Raw genomic sequence first — 12,421 nt, forward strand, 5'->3', positions numbered from 1 at the left:
GATGTGCTCTAAAGAGACATTGTGCTTTTCAGGTTCACTGAAATGTTCTGCAACTGGCTTTTCAAACTGGCTTGAATATTCACAGCGCAGCAGCTGGTACGAGAAGTATTGTCTTTTATAACCCAAGGTCAATAGATATAAGAAGCTTCATGTTTTACAGTTTTTACGTACAGAAGTTCTGCAACAAGGCTCAGGGAAGCTGCAGCATTCACCTTTGTCCTCAGTTAAAATTTCAGGGCTGGACTTCTTTGCTATTCCATGCTTTATGCCAAATCTTAATTCACAGGAGGCAAATTAAAATTGGCACATGTTTTCCTTACCATCCCTGAGCCTGGGCTGGCCAGGTGGTAAGTGAAAGCTTTTGCAGATGACACGGTCTGGGGTTTCCTCCTTTCCAGGAGAGGAGCTTGGAACATGGCTCCAGTCTGCTTCTCTGGGACAGCGAGTATTTTATAATTGACAGAAAACACAACACAGAGGGAGCCGTGAGAAATAGTCAGTAGCCTGGTGGCCAAGATGGTCCCCTGTGGTGTGCGGGACCAAAGTGAGTGTTTCTGGTCTGAATCAGACAGAGCAGAGACCTTGGTCTGAACCTCTGATGTCCAGGAGGAGCAACCGGGTTGTTTTCAAACCCTTCCAGGCAAAAGTTTCATCAAACCTCCGTGGCTAACAAAGTCACCAGACTTCTTATTTAACCTAAGCTCATGTTTCAGTGAAACACTGTCACTGGAAAATGTCTGACCATCTCTGCGCTTATAGGGACACAACAGGTATGATTCATCCCCTGTGATACAACCATATGTGCTTTATGTAGTTTTTACTGGGTGTGTATATATTAGATGCTTTGCAATTTACTGTGAGGCCAAATTAGCCTTTTAGTCCTTTGTAAAAAAAATGCAAAAAATGATTTAATGTTTTAGGTATTCAAATATTTTATTATTATACATTAATATATTAATATATTATTTAAAATTAATGCTAACGAGTTGGTATTTAATATTTTGTATATGGTGCTTTTAATATTTTACATGCTTTTTATTTTGTTATTTGGGAGGGGTTTTTAAAATATTGTTGGTAGGAAATAGTGGGTCAGAATCTACTCAGATTGCATCAATGTCATCCAACTAAAACTGCCACAGAATCATGGCAGAACAGGTCTTCCAGCACTGGCAAATACAGGTGGAGTCCCATCAGCAGTGTTATCAGCAAAGGAAATAGAGATCCAAGGGGTTTACATGAAAGTCTCCCAACAAAGTAACAATTTTAATCTCTTTGCTTTCATTGCAGTCCATACAGTGACTAAAAATTATCACTCCAGCCCAAAAGATTAGGGTTTTGTGACATCAGGCTGAGAAGACTTGCTGTCCTCTAACTCCTAGAACTATTTGAATGAAATGAAACTTTTTCTTTCCAGAGGAGAGTAAACTAAAAGCAGGTATCTATTGCATTCAGGGATGGTGTGACTACACATTAATGCATTGGTTGGGGACTTGCTTTTTTTCTTTCATATCTGAGCTTTCCTAAATGACAGTGAGTGGGAGGGATACCTTTGCACTTTCCAGTATCTTTGTGCAATCTAGAAGGCCTAGGCTTAGCAAGGAGGTCAATGACGACAACTGCATCTGGTGCTAAAGGGGAGTGTTGTAGCTTCCCCAGAGATGTCTTTTGTTCCAGAAAACTGTGATTCCCTTGACACAAGGGTTCCCAACCAGTTCAGGTTCTGCTTTCTTCATACTGGGGATTGAGCACCACTCTTTCCCATCCCAGCTGAAAGGATCTCCCTGTTGAGCTTCTGAATAATGTTACCACAATTTGCCTGCCACTAGTAGTTAGCCTATATTGCACCTGCAGTTTTTTGCAGGTTTTCAAACTGTGAGAACTTGAGGTTTCTCAGATGAGACTCTGAAATCTGTACTGGCTGGGAGTCTGCCAAGGATCAGTATAGGTCCTTGAGTGCAAATATTGAGTGCCTGTCCATGCAGTGGCTATTGTAACTGTATCATATTTTGTTTCTGAGTGGATGAGATAAACTATGTGCAAATAGCTATCGACAATCATGCTTGCTTCTTCTTTTAAAAGCTATGAGTGTATAAGGCAAACTTCTTCCAGGAACTTCTCGAATAATTTATAGATAGTATATATTATAAATTATCTGCTTCCTGCTTTAGAGTATTGAAAACTTATGGAGAAAGTGAAGGTAATTAAGCAGAGGACAGTCAGTGGCCCTGAACAGAGAAGTGGGCTTTCTTAATGAAAAACTTTTCAACTAAGAAATAATAATGCTTCTTTTACTGTAATTCCAATTGTTTAGACTGGAATGCCTTGAGGTCTGGGATGTTTCTATGTATTAGTTTTTGCAGTGCGTGGAAGTGGGTCTTCATGGTTGTGACTTGGAGGTTTACAAACTATCTAATATTTATATCAAATAAAAGAAACTACTTGCAGGTAATTTCCAGACCATTCATGTTAAATGCTTCTCTTCCAGCAAACCTGTGGCCACAAGGTTTTTGCTGACATTGAAAAGATTGTGCTTAGCTTTGAGCTCTACAGCCCAAAAAGAGTTAAAGACCCATTGGTTTCTTTCCACTGTTTTCAAACATCAATTAAACTGAAAACAAGGCTATAAATTATGGTGACCTTTGCAATGACTTTTCATTTGTGGGATAGAGATGTGATGGTGTGAAAGCACTTTTAATAATAAAAAAAAAATTATTAATAACTTCCTCAAGAGCCACCAAGCAAAGTGTAAATTGCTTTCTGCTTGGTATCAAATTTTCATGTAAGGTACTGTATCATGGAAATTTTCAGTCTTGTTAAAATTCAGATGACCTAAAAATAATGCTACCCCTTTACCTCTGTACATTTTGTCATCTCAGCTGACAAATGTGATTTTTCTAGATTTAATCAGCATTTTATAATGACTTCTACTGAAAATGCAGCCTGTTGGTTTTCCCTTGTTGGCCTGTAAAATGTACAGGGATGTTTACGCAAATAGTTTTTAAACTAGTTTTTTAAAAACACTTAAGGAAATGCAGCACCAGTATAAATTTTCAGACCATAGTTCTGTAGACCAAAGCTTTCCCTTAGTTCATGAGACAGCTGTATCTTTATTGACTAAAGCATTGTCATGCTATTTCATGAGCCTGTTTAAAATTTCCCCCATATAATTGTCCTTTTGGTGAGAAGATAGTGAATTCTCCATGGCCCTTTGACTCTTGGCTGCTTTTTCACTTCAAAGATGTCCAGTAACAACCACTGAAAATGTGTTGCTTTTGTGCTAGTTACATATTCGCTAGAAATAGACTGGAGAGCAGATAGGTACCAGTTATCTGTGTGGGACACTGAGTTCTCCACAGAGCTGATCTGTGCTAAACACTAAAGCGTGGCCTTGAGGTGCAGAGCTTCAGGTTCTGTAGATAATTCTCCATTTCCCTGGTTTCCAAGGGCATGCTGAGAAAGCTGTGTTTATGATCACTTGAAAGCCTTAGATACCAAGTGACAGTGAGCTTCTACCTAATCCACATTGATCCTTGTATATACAATAGTCTATACTTCATCTAATTTTGATAGAAGAAAAAAAATCCCCCTCAGGCTGGCTTTTCTTCCTCAATTTCACTTTTCAACTAATGGTGGAAGATGGAGAAGAGATCCTCAATCCACACTTTAACCATTGAATTACTTCTTTGTCAGGGAAATTTTAGCTAGGATGAAGAATTGTTTCCTCACTGAAATTACTGTGGTTATCACAGTTCTGCAAAGCTCACTGCTTTTCAGTAGCTCACAGACAAAAGATGCAAACAGTATAAGAACCCTGAATTTTAGTATTTGTTCATCTGTCTTTTGAGCTTCCTTTAATTTGATGCTGACTGCAAAGACAGTTTTGCAGTTCTTCAGTAGTGATGGTGGGTCAACAGGAAAGCAGGCAAACACTTCTGCTGTCCATCCACGGTGAGCGGTACAAAGAGAAAACAATTTTCAAACCCAGCTTCCAGCTTCCTCTGAGTTTGACAAGAGGATTCAGAAGGCCCAAAGCAAGAAGTCCTTTTCTTTTCTATATTTTAATTCCTGCTGTTGAGATGGCTCTTTATGCTGTGGAGGCCTACTTTGGTGTTTGTATGTCATTCATAGTTCCCCAAGGGGAAGCTCACAGGGTGGCTGCATCCAGATGGGCCTGCCAAGTAATCCTGGCTGCTCAGCAGGGTGCCACCTTCTGTGGACTGACAAGGGCCTAAAGAGATGAAGAGGGAAAGCAGCGTGAGTCCATCCCAGGAGGTGAAGATGCAAGTCCTTTTCTCTGTATAAATTGTCCTTGAAGGGAAAATGCAGGTAAAGCTGTACCACAAAGCAGATGTTCGGATCGTGGTGTCAGCTGAAGCACTGCTCTTTTTAAGGTCAGTTTTAACTGTTGACACAGCCCAAAGGTGCATGTAGCTGTCAATTGTTTCTTTTGAAAATTCATTCTGCTTTAATAAATTGGAGAAATTCCTTGTTCTAGCAAAGTCCAGGAGTATCAGATGGCTCAAATATCAGGCATCAGCAAATCCTAAAGCTGTGGGCATGACCTCTGTCCATGTCCTGTTGAGAAATCTACCTGCCTTCAGGGTTAGGTTGCCCAAGAGTTCGGTGTTTTCTGTAACAGTACCAAAAGTGTAAGTTCCACTTGATTATAGCATGTTATTCTCGGACTTGAAACCTCTCTTCCCCAAAAGTAATGGAGATTTAATGTGGTTGCTGGTGTTCTTAGTTGTATTTTGGAGAGCACTCAAGCTGAGAAGTTCTAACCTTCTGAATGTTCAGTTGATGAGGCTTAGCAAAGCCAAACGTGTTTTCTTTAAGAATTTGAGCTTTTATCACCCATCCAAGTGGAAGTGCTGTTACTGATTTTGAGTGACAACAGGATTAAGGACATATATGGCATGAGGTCGACATCTTGTCAGACTGCTATGGACCTCTGTTTTGGGTTAGCATGGAACATGTCACCAGATTTTGCTTGAAATTAAACAGGTCCTGAAGGTATTGGGATGAGTTGTTGTGGTCAGCTTTTTTTTTTTTTTTTTTTTAAAGTGTCTGCAGCACTATAGATCATGACCTCCTTGACAATTATCAGCATGAAACTGCACCTAGCAATAGTATTCTCATCAGTTTTCATTAAGCTTTCACGCTCATCCAGCATTTCTAAAGAGAGCGTTAAGGCTTTACAATTGAATATGAGAGCAGGAATACTCAAGAAAGAACAGCCTCTAATAAATGGCAGAAGTCAAATGGAGATTATACCTTCTGTTTATATAGCACCTTTTAACCCAGAGCGTTCTGTGAGAGTTAGTGAATTTATGGACTGCTCTGTTCACCGCTGCTTCTTCGTCATGAGTCACACCTGCTGGTTATCAGTGCTTAGCCCTGCTGCACAGCAATCAAAGCGAGGGAATGGAGCTGGGCTTCCTGTGCTGAGGACCCTGCCAGACTTTCTAGCCAAAGAGTAGGGTAACTGTGAAATAGGCTGACAAAGCAGACTGGAAACAAGGTGGACTAATAGGGCTAATGCTATTGCATGCCGCTGACTGCTGAGAGAGGCATGAAGAATTTTATATAGCTTGTGGAGCTGTTGGCATTGCTTCTTTCAATATAGATTTTTTCCTCACATAATCCCATGCTCTGACATGCTGGCTTGATGTATCATCTCAATAATGTGGGAAGACTGGGGAAATTCAGTGAAATGGCTATATTTTAGTACTGTCTCTGTCAAGGGAAGGATGTCAGTCAATCACAGGCTGGAAAAAAAGCAAACAGTGTCTTATCACTATGTGAGACTGAAATTCTTAATCATAGAATCATTTAGGTTGGAAAAGACCTTTAAGATCATCGAGTCCAACCATAAACCCAACACTGCTAAGTCCACCACTAATGTCCCTGTGTGCAGACCTGTGCCTCTATTTTCAGGCACTTCACTGCATTGAACAGTCACATATTTAATCTGTGTTGAGCACAGGTGTAAATCTTGCTGCATTTCACAGTGGAGAACAGTTTCCCCATGTTCCAGCAGCAAAGTAGAGATGAGGAGAAAAAATAACAGAGAAACTTCAGTTACTGCCTGAGGAGATCTGCTGTACCAATGAAGATATTAAAATGATACCATTAAATTAAAAGTTTATACACTTACAGGGAATGAATTTAGGAGATTGCTGTGGCTATGAAGAAAGATTTAAAACTGATCATTTAAATGTTTTGATTATTTGATCTGCTGATGCACTATTTCATGAGATGACCACTCTTCTGCAAGTGGATTGAATCAGTTTCCACTTAGATCACAGGGGCATCCCATTGAACTGACTGGTCATCTGACATAGGGAATATTTCATTTTTGTAGCAATAATGGTGATTTCAAGTCAAGTTCAAAAAATTTTTGGGATAGGCTAAGCAGCTGAGTGAAGGTAGCTGGTATCCTTTCTCACTTATGTTATTCTTATTATGCTGTGCATCATTGTTATCAGAACCATCATTTTTAGCTAGTCTAAGCTAAGAGATTAAGGATTGAATTTATAAGTAAGGCTGCTTTCCTTTTTGTGATGGTCTAGTCTTGGCATAGTCAGAGCACGTTGACACAGCTGTGTTCAGAGACAGCAATGGTAGCACTGGTTTGCATCTGTTTGATGACTGGTAGCATCTGTTTGATGATTAACTAAAGGATTTCAGCTGTTAGAGCTGTCAATCTGACACCTTTGATGAGCACTAAAATAAATCTGTGCTACCAGGAACTGCTCATTTTTCCCCCCCTGCTTTTGATTTACTCGACTCTTTGTGTCCTTGCCGATAACTACTAGCAAGGCTAATGCGTTATAAACTCTGAAAAGTGAAGCAAGCGGCTGTCATTTTTTGCACAACAGATGTTCCTGATCTGGAATCAGACAAAGGATCTCATTGCTCTTCCTCTGAGCAATTTAATTTGTCTGTTCCATGGCACACTAGCCACCTCCTGTCTAGTGACTGACGTGCCCAAGTCCTACTTCATTTTATGATCAGTTCCTTTAATCTTACAGAATTATTAGGTTTTTTTCTGTACCAGAGCAAAGAGAGTGGAAAAAAGGAAATTGCTTCATAGCTTATGGTGTCACCAATAATGCATCATAATGAAAAGTAGCAAAGGCCTACTTCAAAAATAGGAAACCCAAGTACTACATTTTAAGAGATCTAGAAAGTACTCTAGGAGCACTTTTTTGAAGAAATAGCAATTTAGATTTGATGGTGTTTCTTTAGCAGTTGTAAGGCTCAGAGGTAGGGATAAGCAGTGTATAATCCATCAGATTCTTGTAATGCAACTTAGCGAGGTGGAAAAATTGATATATTTTTAAGAAAAGTTGTTTCCTGTGGATCCAGTTCTCCACTCCTTAATCATGCAAGTTGTCCAAAATGAGTAATTACTGGGGTTTTTGCTTGCTTTTCCATTTAGTTCAATAAAACTGTATCGCTCTGCTGCTGTTTCGTAGTGATGGATGGGTACTGCTGGAGATGTAAATTCTGTAGCTATTCTATAGTTAATTTCCCAGTTATTAGTCCAGCACAGAAGACAGTTGTTTTGCCCATGCAGAGCTCCTGACTCTGCCACCCGACTGATCTAGTACACCCACGGGGGGCAGTCATCGCTCACTCTGCAGAGGAGGCATTCTTACCGATATCTGCCCCGCGTTCTTACCGATATCTGCCCAAGACTTGGTAGAAGGGAGAGGCAAGGGAAGTTGGCCTTATCTTGTGCATGTGGCCAGCCCTGCACAGAAACGGCAGCTGCTGCCCATACAAATGGTAGTTTCTGTGGCCACAGTCACAGCTGTCAGTTCTGATAAATGAGCAACCTGTATTTGAGGAGCTCATTGTAGTCTGTCACCAGTAGAAAGAGAAACCACTCATATGACCTCTTTTCTCTTTGGCAGGTTGACAGGACAGAAGTGATTCGAACCTGTATAAATCCTGTCTTCTCCAAGCTGTTCACGGTGGACTTCTATTTTGAAGAGGTGCAGCGGTTGCGGTTTGAAGTCCATGACATTAGCAGCAATCACAATGGGCTGAAGGAAGCAGATTTTCTCGGTGGCATGGAGTGCACTCTTGGACAAGTATGTATCGCTACCATTTTTCCCCCTTGTCGCTCATCGTTTGTATGTATATGAAATATATCACTTTATTAAATGACTGATGGGTCAGATTTGTCATTCATGACAAAATTCTTAATTGGTGCTTTGAACAGGATAATTGAAAACTTCTGCTGGTTTGACTTACTGCTGTCGTATAGCTTCGAGTCTGCCAGTGCTATAGGAAAGTGTGCACCAGTGACTGGCCCTGTGCAGTAGGGGCCCAGGTTCATTACACCAGTGTTGAGAAATAGACTGATTTGGGAATTTTGGAAAATTACTGTTCCTAATGTTATATGAGATTTAAAGCAAGTTCCAAGTCCGAGGAATGCTGACAAATATACTTTATTCACATAGGGTAGTGCCTGGTGATGTGACAAAGAGAGAGATAGGGTTGGATTCGTTTCCCTGACTCTCAGTCATCCAAAAGTTAGTTGTCTAGACTAAGTTACTCTTCTGATTTCCTTCTTTAGTTCAGTGGAGAGAAACAGACAGTTCCAGCAGTTGACTGATTCCACCTGAGACACCCATCATAGATTAGGATAAATTGCCTTCAGGAGATACCTGTCTTTCCCCATCAGTTATCAGGAGAGTCTAGACAGCAGGTGTAGAGTAGATACCTAACTTTTCAGATGACTAAATTTCAGGGTGATGAGTCTCACCCACAGGATCAATATCTAGAGGTCATCACAGCCAGGTCTGCAGCAAATTCCTATACTGCTGACTGGTTGCACACTACAGTGTCCCAGGTGTCACGGTTTATTTCTAACTGGCAGACTTTTTGTTATAGAGAGTCTCGTAACACAGGTCTTGGCTCCATCCATAGTGGCAATGCCAAGGATGGTCTCGGTTTCACTGAGCTGAGTGTAAATCTGTTCTCTACTCTGTGCTCTGGGGTAGCTCGTGTGACCAGAGCAAGCAGTGCTTTTGTTTAGATTATCCATTGCAGTGCTTCCACGTAAGTTTGTAGCCTGAACATGGTAGCTTGGCATGGAAGATGCTGCAAAACTTTTGTTTCCTATTTTCTCACCTGTTGTTTTTGCTCCCTCAGCCCCACTGCACATAAATCCTTGTTTTTCTTCCCAAAGCCATTGGGCTAAACATGCTGAAGGAGGAAAAGTCCTCTGTGTGAGAGAATTAATATGAAATATATGTATTTACTAACTTGAAAACTCAACGTGAAGGTATTAGTATTTAGGTTATTTACAGTGCACAATAAAGTCTGTTCTTTCCGACAGCCTTTTTGCAGCCTTCATCAATGAAAATAAGCTATCCTATAACACCACAGAGAGTGAGAAACAAAGAAAGAAGTTATTACAATGTTCTTCTCGCTTAATTGGCTTGAAAATGAAGGGGGGAAAAATGTCATTGCTGTTGCCTGTAGCATAAATGTCTTTATAATGATTTGATCTCTATAAATAGCACACAGCTGGGCTGGTTGCAGTCTAATTTTAATGGTAACCAAGAAAAAGTAATAACAGTGTGAAATCTGTTCACAGTAATGTAGACTTTGAGACTTTTTCTAGTTTTTTAACTTTACGTAATTCCTCAGCTGAATTACCCTAAAATGTCATCCAAGCAAAGCCATTATGTGGAGTCCAGTGCTGAAAATTGTGCAGCATAGGCTGTACGTATGGAGCTTACACTCATGCTTAGCTGTTTAGTGTAATTACTGCATTTTTTCAATGATTATATAGAGCTGTGGCTTTTCTTGAGATAATTTTAACATGAATTTGTTGCTCGACATAATTTTAATGCCCGAATAAAACATGATTTTGTGTTAGAGTGTGTGCCTGCCTATCAATTCACTTTCCCATTGCAAGTAGGTTTTATCTGAGACATCCAGGCAAGCTCCAGATTCTTAGGCATAGTCTGAAAGACTGATTCCCTCTCTGCCCCCCATAAATGTGCCAACTTCTATTGCTGTCTTCTAGGTTGATCTAGAAGAGATTCACTGCTACTTGTACCTGTTTGTAGATCATCATTTAGATGTGTAGTAAACCTGCATGTTTGCCCGAATCATGTAATACTCCTAACTTAAACAAAATTAGTAGCAATAATAAATACTGGGAAAGGCAATAGCATGGTTATGCAGTAAGCTGACAGAGAGAAATGAGTTTCTCTTTCTTCTGATCTATCTAAATCTTAACATGCAGCCTACCCAATAGATGCAAGCTTATTGAAATCTGGGGTCTTGGACGTGAATGATGGAGAAATGCATTCCTTCGGAAGGTGTCATTATTAATTGTCTCCTCTCAAATGCTGTAATAAATCTGTGTCCCAAGTGAGTGATAAGGGCAGTGACTTGTAGGTTGTTAGATCCTGAACATACATGGTCTAGTGACATCCCATGGGATTTTCAGCAAGATTTATTTCTACTGCTTTTGCCAGGACAAGCCAGTTCTGTGCCCCTACTGGTAAATACTGTGGCTAGCAGCATGCTGGCATGCAGTTAGTTATACCTGGATGCCAAGAGTAGATGCATCAACAGGCATTTAATATGCCACAGTATTTAAACACAGCAGAACATATGTTTGTAGATAGATACCTGCCGAGTGTAATTAAGAAAAAGTCAATGTGCTAGAGAGAGAGATGTTTCCTTAAAGTGGTTTGTTTTGCCCATCGTCCTCAAGAGTTGCCCTTTCAAATAAAATGACAGCAGATTATCTTTTGAAGTATTTGAGGGGAGGAGGTTTAGTGCAGGGTTTGGGAGGGGGGGGAATTTTTTAGCTATGTTTTTAAGTACTAAAATTTGTTCCTTCCACTCAGAAAGGCTCTTTTTACATTCCAATTTCCCCAGCTTCTTCAGTGTACTAGTAACATGCTGAATTGCAGAATGTTAACAAATCTGTTCTATGTGATTGGAATGCTAGTCAGATCAAGAAAGCCCTAAAATATTAGAGAAGGTACTAAAGTTGAAAGTTTAAACAAATTTTCCTCAATTAGTAGCGTAATCTTAAAATATGGTCTGAAATTATGTTTGTTTATACAATAGTTTCTTAAGGAACTTTACATCAAGAGAATGTACCGTATTCCAACCAATTAAGCTGTCCATGCTGTATTACTTAAATGAAGTGGCATTGTTAAATGGTAGGTTGAGGTGCATAATTAAAACCTATGCATTTTTAAAAGATGTTGTTTTCTTCATTTTACGGTTCATTTCTAAGTAACTGCATAAAAGTAATGTCTAATAATACTATTTTTTAACAGTTAAGTAGGACAGTCATACAGTATCTACTTAAGCAAAGATACTATACTGTGTAGTGCTTGTAACCTCTCAAAGATTATTTTGAATCTGAAGCATTTTTGGGAAATTATGGGACACTTTTTTTTTTTTTGAACAGTGTTCTCCTCTAAAATGCAACAGAGCATGAAAAATCCTTTATCCAGACGCGTTTGCGAAAGAAGTTGTTTGGGTTTTATCTTTGGCTTTGGCTTGGCTTAGGAATATATCTATAGCGAGAGCAGATGAATTCTCTCTAAGTTAACATTTCTAGTTTTTACTCTGATTTTAGGTATCTGTGCACAGAATTCCTACCTGAAAGACATATCTTATCTGAATTTGAGCACACAACCAGCTAGTTCTGACAAAATCTGTTAATTCTCGAGATCAAGGCTGAGCCTGGATAATTTCATCCCACATGAAATAACTTTGAGGAAGATATGATTGAGAAAGCTGTGTGAGGCCGGAAGTGGAGACTAAATGGTGACCCACTAATAGTGGGTGTGTTTCAAATGAGCTTAATGAAAAGCTGAAATTGGAGGGAAAGTTTAGTGCAATTTACTTGGAGTGCCATGCAAGGAGGTAGCATAGACATTTGAGAATGTGTGCTCATCCTGTTCAAATCATAGAGTAATTTAGGTCAGAAAGGACCTCTGGAGTCTCTATTTCAATCTGCTGCTCAAAACAGATTAGAGAAGGTTGCTCAGGGGCTTCTCCAGTCTTGTTTTGAATGTCTCCAAGGACAGGAATCTCACAGTCTCTCTGGGCTTTGTCCTAGAGCTTTGTCACCCTCACAATAGCAATGGCTTCCCAACCCTAGGGTTTGCCTGCCTCTGGCAGATCATGAGAAGAGCACAGCTAGAATGAACCCTCACTCCTATGTCACGTGGAAACATTTACAAATACTTGTAGTAGCCTTCAAGTGGCAAAAGAAAGTCTGAATTGGCAAATCAAAAGTAAACAGAGCAGGTATGACTTAGCCATAGATGGTCTTCCTTTGGAGGGAGTAAGTAGCCTTCTCGAGCTGCTGATGTAGATGACAGCTCTCCTCCTTTGGAGTGGGAGCGTTGGGGTAGAGCCG

The 12,421-nt window shown here is 40.0% G+C and overlaps 1 protein-coding gene across 6 annotated transcripts in view; it reads left to right on the forward strand.

The window, feature by feature from the left end:
- Positions 1-12,421, forward strand: part of CPNE4 (copine 4) — a 364,382-nt gene that overhangs the window by 237,484 nt on the left and 114,477 nt on the right. For all 6 annotated transcript variants that reach the window (XM_054816831.1, XM_054816828.1, XM_054816829.1 and 3 more), the window contains exon 3: positions 7,923-8,102. In XM_054816831.1, the coding sequence (XP_054672806.1) occupies positions 7,923-8,102 (180 nt within the window). The remainder of the gene's footprint in view (positions 1-7,922; positions 8,103-12,421) is intronic.

This window comes from Grus americana, chromosome 2 (assembly GCF_028858705.1).
Source record: "Grus americana isolate bGruAme1 chromosome 2, bGruAme1.mat, whole genome shotgun sequence".
NCBI lineage: Eukaryota > Metazoa > Chordata > Aves > Gruiformes > Gruidae > Grus > Grus americana.